This window comes from Eupeodes corollae, chromosome 2 (assembly GCF_945859685.1).
Source record: "Eupeodes corollae chromosome 2, idEupCoro1.1, whole genome shotgun sequence".
In the NCBI taxonomy this organism is placed as follows: domain Eukaryota; kingdom Metazoa; phylum Arthropoda; class Insecta; order Diptera; family Syrphidae; genus Eupeodes; species Eupeodes corollae.
This window is the reverse complement of record NC_079148.1, coordinates 138,212,742-138,230,918: the sequence shown is the minus strand read 5'-3', so window position 1 is coordinate 138,230,918 and position 18,177 is coordinate 138,212,742. Positions and strand designations below refer to the sequence as shown.

Genomic DNA, 18,177 nt, shown 5'->3' with positions numbered 1-18,177 from the left:
TAAATAATTATTCATGATTTTTCATGTAATTGATAAGTATTTTTAAGTGTGACGGCACCGTTTTTAAAACTTTTGGCAATTGCCTTTTCATAAAAACTTAACTTAACGGTTAAGTAACTAATTTAAATGTTATCAATCTGTTTAGAATTAGAGCAAATTCGATTTTCAGATACATTTTGAATAAAGTAACTAGTTTTTAAAATATTGAAAAAAATACAGTTATTTATTCCAATATTCTTAAAATATTTGACAGAACCAATGATTGTGGAATCGAGTATCATAATTACAATATATATTTGCAGAAAATCTGATCTGAAAAATTTATTTTAGTACCCGTCATTTTTAGTGATTTCAAGTGCATAGATTCGTTCTTAAGCCGTACTATGCGAATGTGGAACGCTTTACACATTTGGTTTTTTTTTTTAGAGGCCGAAAATATAAATCGTAAATACTGCAAAATAATTCGAGATTACCAAAACATGATCTAATTTAACATAACACTGGTTAACAAGGTTTCGTTCCTGGCAATAAAATTTCAAAATTTTAATGGGTTTTTCTAGTTTAAATTCAAATCCGACTCATGTCAGGTTCTTAAGACTTTTTTTAAATTCGAAAACAAAACAGAAAAACAATTTCGAATCTATTAATTTTCATAAGTTGCCTTTTTCCAATTAAATTCGTGATTTCAATTTCGATTTTATAGCAACAAACTCTACCTATTTTCTAACTTCAGAACTCATACCTAAAGTCAGAAAATTTGCAACTCTTTCTAAGCTTATCGGTGATATAAACATTATCAAATTTAAGCTCCGTATCAGAAAGCTGTGATACCCGTGGCATGATGGTTAGTGTGTTGGACTGTCATGCTAGAGGTCTTGGGTTCGATCCCTGCCTATGCCATCTAAAGTCTTTTCACGGGTACTGCCTCTTGCGAGGAATTGACAAATTCTCCAAGAGTAACTATTGTCATGAAAAAGTGCTTTCTCAAAATTAGCCGTTCGGAGTCGGCATATAAACTGTAGGTCCCCTCCATTCCTGACAACATTACTCGCACACAGGAATGGTTGAGAGTTGTAAGTCACTAGGCCTTGGTTCTCAACGGACTGTCGCGCCACCCAATTTATTTATTTATTTATTTATCAGAAAGCTGTAACTTACTTCTCTTCATACCAAATTCTTGAAATGTCACACAAAATGGGCTATTTTGGTGCAAAGATATTAAGAATTGTGGTTTTTGATTTTGAGGGCATGGTATCCACCACAAGAATATACAAAGTGAGTTAAAAATACAGCTTCTTAGTGTTGTATTTTTTTGCAAAAGTTACTGAGCTTATCGATGATAAATTTTAGCTCCGTATCCATAGAAGTTTCTAAGATACATAACTCTAAAATCAGAAAGCTGTAACTTTATTCTCAGCATTGTAAAGTCTTGAATTTTCACACAAAAGGAGCAATTGTGGTGCAATGATAGTGAAAATTGTAGTTTTTGATTATGAGGACATGATTTTCAAGAATGTACAAAGCGTGATAAAAATACCGCTTCTAAGTGTTGTTGTTCCAACAAACAAAAAACTAGTCACATTAATTATACATATGTACTCAGGGGGCGTGAAACCCCCCCACTTTTCGAGTATTTGTCGTTATCAAGAATAAACACTTCAAATTCTTGTATAACGAAGATGTAGAAAGGATGGATTTGCATAAAATTACAAACATCGAATATATGATATATATATATATTTAGTAAGAAAACGTACTTTTCTTGTATTTGTTATATTTTACATAAAATATTTCTAATTTCTGCAGAAAAGTACTATTAGGAATTGATGGTCGATGTTTATATAAAGATTAAATGGATTTACTTACCACGTTTTCAGTTTCGTTGTTACTCATCAAATTTAAGTATTCCTAAACTTGTTGAGTATGCCCATCCAATTTTTGCCAAAAATCAATGAATTACAATTATCAGTCATCATTACAAAATAAACTGATATTGAAGTTCTATAAATTTAGAACTTGGCGTATTTTTAGAGGCATTCTTTCCACTCTGTTTATGTTTTTGGTGTTATCAAGGTATGCCATAGAGGCATTACAGCTTCGGCTGCTGCACCATCTTTCTATGACCAATTTAAACATTTGCAACTGAATGTCTTCTGTATCTATGAGTGTACTTATTTCAGTTCTTAGGCCTTGAATCAATTGTGAATCATTGGCATATGACTAAGCTATCAAATGCAACCAAAGAAAAAAGTCTAAAGGTGTTAAATCACAAGATCTCGGAAGCGTATCCCTCTTCGGGAAATAACACTTTCAACAAATTTTACTTACAACTAAAAACTGTGGCTGAAAATATTACAGCATTTTGTACGCAATTTTTAAAAATTTCAATGCGTTTTTGAAGTGTGTACTATTTCTTTTTTTGTAATATGTAAAAATATAAAGACATATTTATAGTAAAACTTTAAACCCTAGTATGTTTGAACTGAAGTCTAAATTTAGCATCTAGATTTAACACAGCTGATATTCATAAAGAATTTGAAAAAAAAGGTGAAACAACCCTAAATATCTTACGAACCAAAACCGCTAAAGACTTGAATTAAATTTTATATAATATATATTTTTTGATAAAAATCCATTCACCGTTTTTTTTTATAAATCAAAATAACTGAAAAAAAATTTGTCGCCTCCAAAATTTTACGACTAAAATATGATTTTATCTCCAAAACAATTTTGTGCAACGAAGAATAATATTTTTGGCATCTGATAAAATATTGAGAAAAATCGAATAAACCGAACAAAAATTTACAAAAGTTGGTACAAAATGATTTTCGACTCAAATTCCTTTTCAAAAATTTGAGATAATAGCTTCAAACTAATTTTTTCTTTTAAGAAATATTGTTTTCAACATTAGGCAAATTTTGAGAAAAATCAAATGAACAGTTTTCTTACAAAAAATAAAAACCTAAAAAAAAAAATAATAGTTGGTAAAAATTGATTTTCGACTTAAATATCTTTTCAAAAATTGTAGATATTGGCTTTAAACTACTTTTATCTTTCAAAAAATATTGTTGTTAACATTCAGTAAAATTTTGAAAAAAATCGCATTGATAGTTCTTGTACAAAAAATTAAAAACCTAAACAAATTTAACAAAAGTTGGTAAAAATTGACTTTCGACTCAAATATCTTTTGAAAACTATGAAATATTGGCTTCAAACTAATTTTATTTTATAAGAAATGTTGTTTTCAACATTCGATGAAATTTTGAAAAAAATCGAGTTGACAGTTTTTTACAAAAAATAAAACTCTAAAAAAGAGAATACTAAAACTTGGTAAAAATGTACTTTCGACTCAATTAGCTTTACAAAAATTAAAAATATTGGCTTCAAACTTATTTTATTTTACATAAAATATTGTTTTCGATATTCAGTAATTTTTATATAAAAATCCAACAGTCCGTTTTTTCATAAAAAATAAAATCTACAAAAAATAGTACGCAAATTTAGTAAAAATTGATACGAGTACATATAGACAAACTTTTAAGCAAAACAAATCGAAAGACGTGATGGGAAGTTATCAGCGTGGGTCCCATCTCAGCCTTTTTTTTTATTTTTGACATTTAATAGATTTGAAAACAGTTTATACATACACTCAGAAAAAAAAATTGTAATATCAAGAATTTTATATTTTGGCCCAACAATTTTCGTACTTTAAAATGAACCCAAGTACTATAAATTCTTAACTTAAGAATGCAAGTGTTGAACGTGCAACAAGAACTTTTATTCTTGATTTAAAAATAAAAAATGTAAAAACTTCAAAAATTTACATTGTTGCCTCAAGAAAGATGCGTTAAAAAAGCTCAACAATTAAAATTGTATGGCCAAATACTAAAATACTTAAAATTTCAAGAGCGAAAATTGTTGCGAGAAAAATGTAGTGTTAATAAAAATTGACAATTTAATGTTTGGATCAGTAACAAAACATGTCAGACTTTTAAAGCTATAGATTGTTGACCCAAGAACAAATTGTCAATAAAAAATGAAAATGAAATTGTTGGGACAAATACTAAAAATATAAAATTTTCGGAAATTGTTGTGTTGAAAATTGCTCATCAAATTACTTTAAGAATAAAGTTGATTTCTATATAAAAATATGTAGGTTTAAATTTAGACTTACCTTTAAAACACCCGCTGGTTTCAGTCAATGGAGATTTTTTTCTTCAACAAAAAAGAAAAAAGGCTAACATTTTTCGAATGCAACGAATTTAATATTTTATTTTTTTTATATTAGCCATACTTAAAAATAATGTACATTAATATTAAATTTAATGCAAAATATAGTATTAATAAAAACGGACAACTTCTTACGAGTTATTTAAAGTGACATTCTTTACACACGTCGAAAAATTAACAATATGTTTCATATAAAAGCAATTTACATTTTTCTCTATTTTATATGCCTGAAATTGTTCTAGATACAAACATTTGTATAATTGACATATTAAAAAAATATTTTTTTCTGAATCCAAAAAAATGTTTAATATTTTTAATACTGAACTTTCAAATTTCACAAAACAATTAATTTTATTTTTAAAATGACTTTTTGATTCTAGAAAAATCAAAAATGAGTTCTTGCTTCAACAACTATTTGTTGAGCCAACAATTTTAAAATTACAATGTTACAAGAATGAAAAATTCTTCGGACAACAATGTTTTTTTTTTTTGAGTGTAGGTTCCGTCTTGTTTATTTTGAAGACTCCAGTCCATCGTTTTAAAATGGGTATAAATTGTCTATAAATACCATAAACTTACGTTTAGTTTAGCAGAGACAAACTCAGAACTTATCAAAGAAATATGAATATGGCCCAATAACTTTGAAAGTGATAGATCTTAAAACACCTGGCTATTCAAACTGTAGGGCTTTTTTGGTAAAACTTTAAAAATTAAAGATCGTTGGGAATTTTAAACACACAAAAATTGAAAACTCGTTGCTAACATCTTTTGAAACATTCAAGTTTAAAAAATTTACTGTGTTTGTGCTAGGATATGCATCTGAAAAGCGAACGGGTATTTCTTGGAAACAAGAAAAGGGATGACGAAGTTTTTAATTGTATCCAACCCTTAACTTCCTTTCGATACAATCCTTTTCTCAAACAAAATCTAATCTTTGGTTTTGATTAATTTATCATGAACAAAATTTCCCTTAAAATGTTATAATTCATACAATTTGGAAACGTTAATTCCTTTGTACAATTTCTTTAAATTTCATTTTCGTCCTAATAATTCCAACATTATTCATGTTCACAATAGTCAAAGACGTGAAAAAGTTTCTCTACTATATTTTTGAAACATATCTCTGCAATTTTAGGTATATGGTATCAGCACTTATTTTTTGGAATTTTGTATAAAGTGTGTTTGAAATTATTGCAAAAGTCCAAATTGCCACCATTTGTTCAGTCAAATAGCCATAAAAATGATGGCTTCAAGGTTGCGAGTTAAGCTTAATTTATAAAAGTGATGAACACATAAAATATGTAAGAAATCATAATAACTTTAATAGCTTGTTTGAAACATCGTTTCAACCGCTATGCTTTGCATCATCAATTAATAATTAAGTCATTATGCACCTGCCATCATACGTTCCACTAAAATTCCTATAATGGTGATAAAATGACACTATTAGATTTATTACGCCATAAAAGCTAAGACATACACGCTGCAATGCATATAAAGCATGTGCTTGCATTCCAAGTACCTTAACTTTAGAATTTTAGTATGCGCCATAAAATATATTATTTCAACATTAAAGTACGTAAGTTTTCATCATCACATCTTCGTCATGGTGTTTCCTCAATCGAGAATGTATTGGTCTTCCATTGCTAATTGAGTCTTGTTCATGAACTTTACTTTTTGCATCACTTTAAGTGCATGAACTTTTAATTTTAAAACAACTTCTTTTGGTCATAAAACCTAAGTGAGAAAGCTAAATAAAGAAGAGGATACAAAACCGACGCAACATGAAAAAGTCTAAGAAGTCGAAGATGAAAAATAAAGTTAATTTATGAAAACTTTGATGTAGGTATTTAAAAAATCTTCGTTCTTCATATTTTGATTTAACTTACAGTCAAAGTTTGTAATTTTTTTTGTTTGAATATTCCAAGAATAAAAAAACAAGAACATAAACAAAAAATAAGAAAATCACAAACTTTTTTTCTTACTGTTTCTTTTTATACATAAATCGAAATGCCAAAACCTTAAGCAACCAACTCAATTTAAAATCCAATCTGACAGTCTTTGCTCAGGTTTTTTTTTTGTTGATACATCTTCATATTTTTTTCGTAACGTTGTTGTTTTTGCCCTTCAAGTCTTAATAAAGTGTATCAAATTTCATTAAACAATTCAAAAATAAAAAATAAAATGCGTAAAAAACTTATCAGGAATGAATTTATAAAATTTTATAATTATTATTATTGTAAGCTTCTTTTCCACGGGTATACAGAAATTGGTGTTTTTTTTTAGTTGTTGTTTTTGTATGCTTTTCATTTTCAACCCTCATTATAACTTTTTGAAACAAAGTTCATCTTAGAGCGCAACGGCAAAATAAACAAAAAATAACAACAACAAAAAAGGTACAATTTTATAGACCCAATGGAAGGAAGGTACAGACGAGTCGAGGGAACCTAAAACTCCATCCATGCAGATATGCTTACCTTCCTCGAGCTTTGTATAGCTAAACTCAACTGATGCTATTCCAATTTTTGTTTTGTTTAGTCAACCTAAAAAAGGGATGTTATGATGTATTTCCCTGGGATTTTTTTAATAATTCCAGGTCACCAAAATATATGTGCGTTGTTTGTATATTTGTACATATGTTTGTATAGCAGGATGTACAGCAAAGTATGACAAACAAAAAAGTCTTCGAGGAGCTCAAAACTCAATGTAAAAGTAATCAAGCAACACAAAAATCCACAATTTCTCTGTAACACCTAATTATTATAATTTTACATGGCGATGTAATACAGAATTTTCAATACAGGGTGTTTCGAAATTGATGTAAACGGTGATTTTTTAAGAGCTTGAGAACTTTAAAAAAAAAACGCATAAAATTTGCAAAATCTCATCGATTCTTTATTTGAAACGTTAGATTGGTCCATGACATTTACTTTTTGAAGATAATTTCATTTAAATGTTGACCGCGGCTGCGTCTTAGGTGGTCCATTCGAATCGGAAAGTCCAATTTTGGGTAACTTTTTCGAGCATTTCGGCCGAAATAGCCCGAATTTCTTCGGAAATGTTGTCTTCCAAAGCTGGAATAGTTGCTGGCTTATTTGTGTAGACTTTAGACTTGACGTTGCCCCACAAAAAATAGTCTAAAGGCGTAAAATCGCATGATCTTGGTGGCCAACTTACCGGTCCATTCCTTGAGATGAATTGTTCTCCGAAGTTTTCCCTCAAAATGGCCATAGAATCGCGAGCTGTGTGGCATGTAGCGCCATCTTGTTGAAACCACATGTCAACCAAGTTCAGTTCTTCCATTTTTGGCAACAAAAAGTTTGTTATAGCATTGAACGATAGCGATCGCCATTCACCGTAACGTTGCGTCCAACAGCATCTTTGAAAAAATACGGTCCAATGATTCCACCAGCGTACAAACCACACCAAACAGTGCATTTTTCGGGATGCATGGGCAGTTCTTGAACGGCTTCTGGTTGCTCTTCACTCTAAATGCGGCAATTTTGCTTATTTACGTAGCCATTCAACCAGAAATGAGCCTCATCGCTGAACAAAATTTGTCGATAAAAAAGCGGATTTTCTGCCAACTTTTCTAGGGCCCATTCACTGAAAATTCGACGTTGTGGCAGATCGTTCGGCTTCAGTTCTTGCACGAGCTGTATTTTATACGGTTTTACACCAAGATCTTTGCGTAAAATCTTCCATGTGGTCGAATAACACAAACCCAATTGCTGCGAACGGCGACGAATCGACATTTCACGGTCTTCAGCAACACTCTCAGAAACAGACGCAATATTCTCTTCTGTACGCACTGTACGCATTCGTGTGGTTGGTTTAATGTCCAATAAAGTAAACTGAGTGCGAAACTTGGTCACAATCGCATTAATTGTTTGCTCACTTGGTCGATTATGTAGACCATAAATCGGACGTAAAGCGCGAAACACATTTCGAACCGAACACTGATTTTGGTAATAAAATTCAATGATTTGCAAGCGTTGCTCGTTAGTAAGTCTATTCATGATGAAATGTCAAAGCATACTGAGCATCTTTCTCTTTGACACCATGTCTGAAATCCCGAGTGATCTGTCAAATACTAATGCATGAAAATCCTAACCTCAAAAAAACCACCCTTTATAAATATTTTGTTTGTTTTGATTTTTGATTTGGATCCGCCATTTATAGTTTTTTTTTCAACTAGTGCTTATTTCAGGAATGATAAGACTTAGCTCAAATCTGATTTGACAGGTAATTAGTTTTATCCTTCCGCTGAAGAAATATGGTTGTGTGTGCGCTTGAACAACACTGGGAACAAAGCTTAGAGAAGATGCCGATTTTGCCATAAAAATTCATATTTTCTTGAAGGGGGAAAATATTGGCGCTACGTGCCACACAGCAGAAGCTACACTCGATGTTTTTATAGCATTTTCAAAAAAACAAGTTCAAAGTTTCAAGACGTTGTTACTAGAGACATCAATTTTATATAAAGTTGTTGTCTTATTTTTCAAGACATTTACATTTGTAAATAATGAATTCATGTCACCTTACATAGGTTAAACACTTTGTTCTTTCTTGATTTAAGTCTTGATTTAAATAGCACTGGGATAAGGTAATAATGTTCGTGTTTCGCGCTAATCGTTGTGGAATGAAAATCACTTAAAGCCCTTCGGAAAAGATAAATAATGCCCAGAAAATTAAATACATTAACCAGATACATGCTGATCAATGCTGATTAACGAGCCTTAACATCTACCCTTAAGGCAAATCGAAGCTCTTCAGATCATTTGCTAGGACCTCGACTCTAATAAGTTATTTTGTTAGAAGAAAAGGAATTTTGTTCAGCATTGCAGCAATTCTTTTTTTGAATGAAAGGATTTAAATTGTTGAACGTTTATAACAAAGAAGACTAATTAAAAACTTAAACTCAAACTTTTGTTTTAATGAAGAAACGGTCTTCTGAAATATTTTGTTGGAAAGTTTTACAATAAAGTTTAATCTAACGACATTTTTATGAAAAAAATGTGAACATTTTTCAAAATGCCGTTGAGACTTCAGACGCTCTCCTCAAATAGTTTGATTAATATTTTCACCCTAAAGTGTAATTTCCCGCCCTTTTCAAGTAAAATCAAAACATTACATTTAGTCCATATTTAATTCCTTGAGATTATTTTTTGTCGTCAGAATTGGAAAGTGAAGACTGCAAACCTATTCACAGGCATTTTTGATATAGTGAAACGAAATTGTTTAAAAAAGTTTTAATAGAAAAGGTCCGTTAAACTGGAAACACTACAATCGAATTTCGAAATTCTATTGATTCAAAAATGTATGGCTCCTTTTGTGCTAATTTGCTTTAATCCCGACTTGGTATAAAAATCCTTTTCCCCTCAAACGTGTGGTGTTCCCAGCATGACGTAAAGCTAGAAACACTACACCTTTAAATTCATTATTTCAAAAAACTGATGATGAGGGAATTTACGGCTCTTTTTGGGCTCCTAAGTTAGTGAAACCCAATTTGGTGTCTCAAGCCTTTACCCCCTAAATCACGTCACAAAGATGAAATTTTTGGAGACTTTCTTAACCAAACAAAATTTTAAAAATCTAATGATTGGGTAATTTTGGGCTCATTTTATGCTAGTTAAGTGGTCTTATACCGGTTTGGTTTCAAAATCCCTTTCCACAAAAAGATCCCTGAACTCCCTCAGCATGAGTTTTTTGAAATTATGATGCGGTGTTTCCAACTTGACTTCAAACTGGGAACATTACAAGTTTAAGGGTAAGGGATTTTTGAAAAGCTGGGATAAGAGCACTAAATTAGCACAAAAAGAGCCCTAAATTTCTGCACCATTAAAATTTCGAAATTCGATTGTGATGCTTCCAGCTTTACGGACCTTAATAGAAATAGTGTTTGACATTAGAGGTGGATGAGACTTTTTCATAGTATTGATGAATTTGAATAACCTAATTTTTTTCAAACTTCTCCAAATTTTCGTATAAGGACTAGAGTTTCTTATTTTTGTTTAAATTCACTGAAGTATCACATTTTATTCTTTTGGAACAAATTTAACTCTAAAACTGATGTGTAGTGTTCTAAAAATTTTCAGTTTTAAAAACAGGAATCAATACAAAATTTACTTTGTCTACACACTATACACTTTTGAAAGTAGTTAACATTTAGCCCTTTAACAGTGTTCATCGTATCAGGTTTTTAAATTTTGTTACTCTACAAATACGAATAAACTTACATCATTAGCACCGAACGAAATCAAAAAGGCATTGCCACACTAAAACCCTAACTTCGGAGTTTGAAAATCAGTTGATTTTCTTCAAAATGTAAAAAATTAAAAAAAATATTCATTGTTTATCTATTCGTTAAAAACTAAAACCATGGCGGTTAAAATGTTTTTCAAAATTAGGAACATATCCGAAAATAAACGCTTAGAATGCGTGTAAGATTTTAAGAGAAAGAGTTCTTGTTGCATTGCTATTTGTTCTTTTAAAGGGCTTGAAAAACTATACGATTGGTGAGAATTGGTTGGAATAAGAAAACGTCGTGGAATGCTCAGGCGATTTCGAAGGTTCAGTGGATTCTAAAAACTCGGTAGATTTTTTGAATCCAAATGGTTATGTCTATTATTCCTTAGGTTAAATTTAAAGAGCCAGTCATTCATACAACAGGTTTTTTTGAAGTTGATGAATGAATGCAATTAATGCTCCTCTACCTGTAGCATTGCATCATTTTTTGTTCTCAAGCATTACAAAAATAAGACTAAACTGTTCAATTTACTTCTCTTAAGCTAGAGGGGTCCTTAGAAGGTTTCCCGAAGCTATTTAACTAAATTTTTGCTTACCTACTTACTTAATGTGGCGCTACAGTCCTGTGTGAACTAGTGCCTCACCCAACAAACTTCTCCATTTAGCTCGGTTGGGTGAGGTCACTTTTCACTTGGTGCGCCACGGTCTTCCTCTACTACTACGTGACCCAGCCATCTTAGTCTTTGGACTTTTACCCTTCTGGCTAAGTCTACGTCGCTGTACAGCCTGTACAACTCGTCGTTCCATCTTCTTCTCCACTCCCTTCGATATACTTTTCTCTCGAACCGACCCAAAGTGCTTTCATTCGCTTTTGTCATAGTTCACGCTTCAGCACCGTATAGCAGGACGGGGATGATAAAAAATTATATAGCAACACTTTGGTCCCTCGAGAGAGGACTTTACCACTCAATTATTCTTAATTTTATAACGGAGCCTTGGTAGACGAAGTCCTTAACTACCGCAAAGTTACGTCTACCAATGGTGACGTTTTAACCAAGACGTCGGTGATGTAGGTTTTCTTCACTACAGCATGTACTTTGTTTTGCCCTCATTAACCGTTAAACCCATTTTTGCTGCCTCTGCCTCAATACTCACAAAAGCTATATTGACATCACGCTGAGTTCTTCCGGTTATGTCAATGCCATCAGCATATGCCAGTTATTGGACTGACTTTTGAAAGATAGTGCCTCTAGTGTTAACGTGTGAGCTCCGCATTATTCATTCAAGCACGATGTTACAAAAATCACATGACAGCGCCTTGTCTAAAACCTTTTTTTGACATCGCAAAGTTCTGTTAAGTTGTTTCCAACCTTTATGGACTATCGTGAATTCTCCATAGTCATCCTGCATAAACAGACGAGTTTGGCAGCTATAAAGCTCGTCTCCCTAGAACTGTCATATGCTGACTTGAAATCGATGAAAATATGGTGGGTGTCGATTTGGTGTCCTGCGTTTTTTCCGTAATCTGCCGTAATGTGAATACTTGACGACTGGGTCTTTCCTGGTCTAAAACCACACTGATAAGGACCTATCAGATTGTTGACGATGGGATTTAGACGTTCACATATTACGACAGAGAAGATTTTAAAAGCGATGTTAAGTAGACTGATGTCTCTATAGTTGGTGCAGTTTAGAGGGTTTGCTTTTTTCAGAATAGGGCAAACAATACTGAGGTTTCATTCATCGGGCATCCTTTCTATTGACCATATCGTAAAGATAAGTTGGTGCAAGCTCCTAACGAATTTATCTACAGCTGCTTTGAAGAGCTCGGCATTCAATCAATCTGCTCCAACGGCTTTGTTAGACTTCAGCTTAGATATGGCAATCTTTACTTCGTCTAAGTCGCGAGGACGGTTTTGTTGGCTTTCGTATTCTATGTTCAATGGATCATCCTGCCTGACAGCGGAATTCGGTTCGTCGAATATTTGTTTACTTCTTCCGAAAAGAAATTAACTTCTTCTTCCGGAATATTTTCGAATCCTTAAGTAGTTTTAGAATTTTCTAAAGGCATTTGATAGCCCTTTGAATTAAATTTTATTTCCCCTTACACGTTTTTCGAATTACCAACATTGTATTAAATTTTGATATGGTGTTTCTACTAAAAATCTTTTCAAACGGGGCCAAATACTGAGGTCCAAGACCTTTGCGAGCGAATAGGAGTTCAAAATGTACGCAACTATAATCGTTGCATAACTCCTTCTTTACTTTAGTCTCGATTCGCTGTTTGGTTCCTGTTTAAGTCGCAGCTTTTTTCTGCTCGCTATTTGCTACTTGCTATTTTACTAGTTTGTCTACTTGCTGCTTTACTCATTGTTAGACAGTCGTTAACGAAATGTTCAGTCAATAAACATGACAAGCCTCATTTCAAGAAGTATTATAGTCTGAAATCAGAAGAACAATGATGTATGGTTTAGGCCAAATTTGCTCAAACGAAACTTCAATATGCAGCATAAATTCTTCCCGAGATATTTAAGAATCGTACCACCGAACAGATCTTAACACAGTATTGGTATTTGAAAACTTAATTCTAAGTTATTTGACTCCTCATTCTTTACTGTTGCTTTAAAGAATATAATACCAAAAATTACATCAAGTCTGCTATAAAATTTATAGGTGTCGCACTACAAAAACTTATCACTGAAAATCCTTTAAAATATTCACTGTTTAATCAAAAACACCCTTTATATCCCTTGAAATTGGTCTTACGTATTTTTTTTTGTAAAGAAAACAAAAAGGAAACAAACTAAAAGCAACAGGCAACTAGCTTATAATGGTTGCCAATGTTAGGTACATCCAATAATTTATCTTTTCTTCTTCTTTTATCTTTTCATTTCAACATACAAAACAAAATTAACAAACAAACAAAAACTTTCTTTACCGTCGTCATCGTCCTTGTCGTTGTCTTCGGCGATGGGGCTTTTACATCACTCCATTGGACCTAACACCACTATATACTATAAAATCTTCTCATTTTCTTCTTCTTCTTCTTGATGCTTTCAAAAGCTGGATGATGCCGTTCACAATATGTTGCCAAGGGTACCGATTCCATTACAAGAGGCCACGTCACGTCTTGTTAGCAAAGATCCAACAACGAGGCCAACAGCACAACTCCTGCAATTGATTAAGTACTTTAAGTAAGTAATTTCCTCTGTGCAAACGTCTTCGAAATTAGTATCCCTGTCGGGGATTCTTTTTTTTTTTTTTATTTTCGTCCTTCGTCCTATATCTCTCCAAGCTCCAGCTACCAACTACAAACTCCCATCACACTATCATCCTCATCCTTATCCTTATTTCCTTGGTCAGCACTTGTTAAACAGTCTGTAAGGAGAGAGAAATTGAAGCTTCCATTGAAGTGACTTGAAACGGTGCGATGTGTACCATCACCTGTATAGTATACAAGGTGGATGTCACGACCCAGCGATTTACCTGAATTATCCTTCTATAATTATAGAATTGATGAGCACGCTCTCTTAAACTTTCCGTCTTCTATATTCCAGCTAAAGGAAGGAAGAAAGGAGGTGGAAGTGGAGCCGGAGTAGCAATGCTAGTAATTAGTTTTAATTGTGTTTTTGTTGTGGTATTCCGTTGCAGTGATCCCGCGGTGAATGCCCTTAAATTTTTGGACGTGATTAACATGAAGGATCCGACACAAAAGTCACATTTCTACCGAACGACACTTAAGGAAGTCCTGCATCTTATACCGAGGGTATGTATGACAATTTTATTTTAAAGGATGTCTTTCCTTTCCTTTGCTATTGCTTTGGTTTTATTATTTTAATTTTGGGTAACTCTGGATACAAAAGTGTATCCCTTTTAAGTGCGTTAATCTTGACGTTTTATGAGAAAGGACCTTAAAATTGAAATTTATGTGGTTTTATTGTTTTTTTTTTACTTTTTTTTCGGTCTTATGATATACGAACGAACCTAAAGAAATTATGGTGGCAGCATGTGTGGCCTTGTTTGCAACAAGAGATGCGTACTGCAGAGGTTTTAGCTGCTGTTTTACAACCAGCCTTGGCGCTCGTTCAGGAATCCACGCCGGAGGAATACGAAGTCATAATTCTACCAACGTTTAGGTGGGTTTGTTCATCTATTTTGTATATTGATGTGTGTTTTATTTTTAACTACCTATCTAGGTACATACGAGTAACAGTTTACGGAGCTTGATGTTTTGTCTAGGTACATTGGTATAGGCCATATGGGGTTGGTAAAAAGGTTAGGGTACTTTTTGAATTGAGTAATTTTTGGTGCGCGCGGTAAAAGTGGATTATTCGGGTTTTATGGGTTACGGGTTGTAGACTTTGTTTGAATTAAATATAACCTACACCAGACTTTCATACACATTTATCCTTTTGATTTATTTAGTTAATTGAAACTCATAGTCATCATCAAAGGAGTCTTTATGGTTTTTTTTAAACATAAAGGTACACATTATTGTATTTAGAGGCCTTATATGAATGTATTTCTTTTTATTATGTATAGGGTCGCAAAATGTAGGTAAGATTTGAATTGGTTGTAGTTTGTGTTGTTAAGTGGTGGCAACCCTAATAAAAACAAAAAACCTAACAGACATAACAGCAAAACATTGATTGTTTTTCATATTGCTCAACAATGAAAACAGATGGTTATTTCGTGGATATTTTTTATATTTACTTAGCTTACAATGACAGCTGTCAAAAATGTTTTCGTTCTTTATTTTTTACATTTTTCGAACAATTGATTTACGGCTCACTCAAATCAGGCCAGACATTTTGTTTGATTTTAGAAAATATTTCTTGCTTACGACTGGAAAAAGCATCCGGCTTTAAAACAATCAGTAAAGTTGGAAATTGAAATTGCAAAATGATAATTGGACCAGAGATATGAATATTCAGGCTTAACGTTCAATTATGATTAAATGTATGTTACCTGGAACTGTGCCCGAAGAAATTACGTCAGAACGTTTTTTGAGAAATCAACAAAAAAGCCATGCGACTATTTTTTGTAAGAAAACAAAATTTTTGCAAACTTTAGTTTCAATTTACGGAAAGGAAAAAAAGCCCGAACAATAGTTCGGAGAGGCACACAAATGTAATTCCTGGCGTTACACATTCTGTTAGTTTAAAACTATGTAAATTGTAGGGTATGCATTTGCAACCTTACCCTGATAAAGACTTTGGGCTTGGTGCGAGGTAAAGAAAATTCAATTTTTTAAAATTTGTATCCAAACATGTGAAATAAAACTTTTTAAATGGAAAAGAAGTTTTACATAGACTTAACCTCGAACTTACCCAAAATCTTATCCTACTTTCTTCTAGAGATTACAAATCTAGACCAGGCTATATAAAGGGTTTTTATTAAAGACTGGACGATTTTAAAATTGAACAAAACAAGTTGTATATAAACTATCAATAAATTTGTATACTTATTTAAAAGTCCTTTCAATGACATTTAGTGTGAAATATAAAATCATTTAATTAGCCGCCTTATTCAAAAGGCCCGTGGCTTGATGGTCAGTTCGTTGAACTTACACCAGCGAACTAAAAGGTAGTCTTATAAAGTCTATTGCGTACAGAACGGCCCGAAAGGTTTAGGTTATTCATTCAGCGATATTGCGACAGCTGGAAACTGAAAATAAACTTCCAGACAATTCTGTTCCGGAGACAATTCTGGCCACGAGAGATACGTGCAACAATTGGCACGATATGATCATCGTTGATCTTCTCGGACAGCGATTAGCAGGAAAAAGTTTGACGAAACGGCTGTTTTTTAGCAGTCGGCTTGACCCCAGAGTGAAGGTAATTTGCTAAATGGCCCTCATACGGCCAATGATCGTTTATGGGTGTCCTGTGTAGTTCAACGTTGACCTTTCCCAGAAGGGTGTTCAAACCGCAGGACGCTGTACCGGCTTATATCGAACAGCCGAATCTTCTTACGTGCATTACTATTTCAACCAGATCCTATACAACGGGATTCGAATCAACAGATTGACAATTTGCAATACATTGCAAGAGTTATGTATTCGACAAACAATTTAATTTTCCGGGCGTTCTATCCGAACGACGCGACGAGTGTATTGAGAGTGCAAGCTTGAGCGGTTTATTCCACCAGAGATAATCCTCTTCTTAGATAGTTGCGGGCTGATACAGGATAGATTGGCAGTTCCTTTTGTCAGGCCACGAACCGTGGATAGGCGACTCCTGTAAAATCGGGACGTCATGGCACAAGGCGGAATAGAGCTCCTTCGGTTCAGTAGGGCTGTGTCTGAACGAGACCGAACTGATAGGATGAAGCAGGAGAAGAAGTTTTGGTGGCTTCAATCGCTACTTGATAGTTTGTAGTCGGAATGGGGTGTTAAGCCTTGGCTGTTTTACATTCTTGTTTTATAGTTATAGGGTTTAGTTTTGAGTAGAAAAGGCATGTTGGCACACAAATAAATTTAACAAGAAAAAAAAAGAAAAAAACCAAAACAAAAAATGTTAGATAGTTAGATTTGCTGCTGTGGTTGTTCTAGTTTTAAGTAGCTTAAAAGTGGAATAGGTAGTTTAAGTGAGCTTTAAGTTTTTTTTTAAGAACCCAGTTTTTAGTTTTTAAGTAAAGATAAAAAATATATTGAAATTAGTTTTTTTTTCAAATTTTCTAATAAACAAAAAATAATAAAATGAATTACAGTAAAATAAATCTTAGGGCCTAAAGACATTAAAATAAAGTACAATTTCTTAACTTAGAGTGTCCGTATGGGACCTTAAAGTTAGTTGTAAGTTATGGCTAATTAGGCTAGTTTTATGAATTTTTGTCTAGCTTTAAGATAGTTTAAAGAACAAATTAATAAAAATGAATTTAAAAAAAAATTCGTTGGACTGTCATGCCGGAGGTTTGTGTTCGTCCCTGCCTGTGCCATCTAAAGTTTTTATCACGGGTACTGCCTCTTGCGAGGAATTGACAAATCATCCAATTGTAATTCTCATCATAAAAGTACGTTCTCAAATTAGCCGTTAGGATACGTCTTAAACCTGTAGGCCCCCTCAATATCTACCAACAGTACTCGTACATAGAAATGGTTGAGAGTCTTAAGTCACTTGGCCTTAGTTCTCAACGGACTGTTTATTTTTTAATTCAAAAGCTTCAGTTTTCAAAGGCCTTGGAGCATAAATCAGACTGAATTGGACTAATATCATTGATTAAGTTGTCTATGAGAGCGCCTGTAGCTTGTAGCTTTTGCGCATAGACCTGTGACTTAATAAAGATCCACAAGAAAAAGACTAAAGGGGTAAAATCATACGTTCTAGTTGACAGAATATTGATTCTGTCTTAAGCTGTTTGGAAAATTTGTCTTCGTCCAATTCAGGCAATAACAAGTTGGTGTCCATTGACTTATAGAGTTCGTCTTTGCAGGTGATAGCCTGGCCAGCATGATTTTCGAAGAAGAACGAAAAGCCTTAACCCAAAATCTGCACTAAAAAGTAAATTTATTTGAATGCATTGTTATTGTATGAATTTCGCGTGGATTAGTTTCGTCCCGAATTCGTCAATTTTGCTTAATCACAAACCCATAATCCTCATCGCTTAAGATTATTTTTGGACCAAAATTGGGAGCAACTTCAAACTACTCCAAAATTCAATTTATTACAAAACGTTGGGTCGGTTAGTTCGATTCGA

General features: G+C 33.1%; 1 protein-coding gene across 1 annotated transcript in view; it reads left to right on the top strand.

Annotated features, from left to right (window-relative positions):
* The window catches only part of LOC129946974 (SCY1-like protein 2), a 156,065-nt gene that overhangs the window by 85,206 nt on the left and 52,682 nt on the right, over window positions 1-18,177 (top strand). Inside the window, exons 9-11 of the mRNA XM_056057360.1 lie at window positions 13,543-13,673; window positions 14,131-14,245; window positions 14,470-14,615. Coding sequence (XP_055913335.1) covers window positions 13,543-13,673; window positions 14,131-14,245; window positions 14,470-14,615 — 392 coding nt within the window. The remainder of the gene's footprint in view (window positions 1-13,542; window positions 13,674-14,130; window positions 14,246-14,469; window positions 14,616-18,177) is intronic.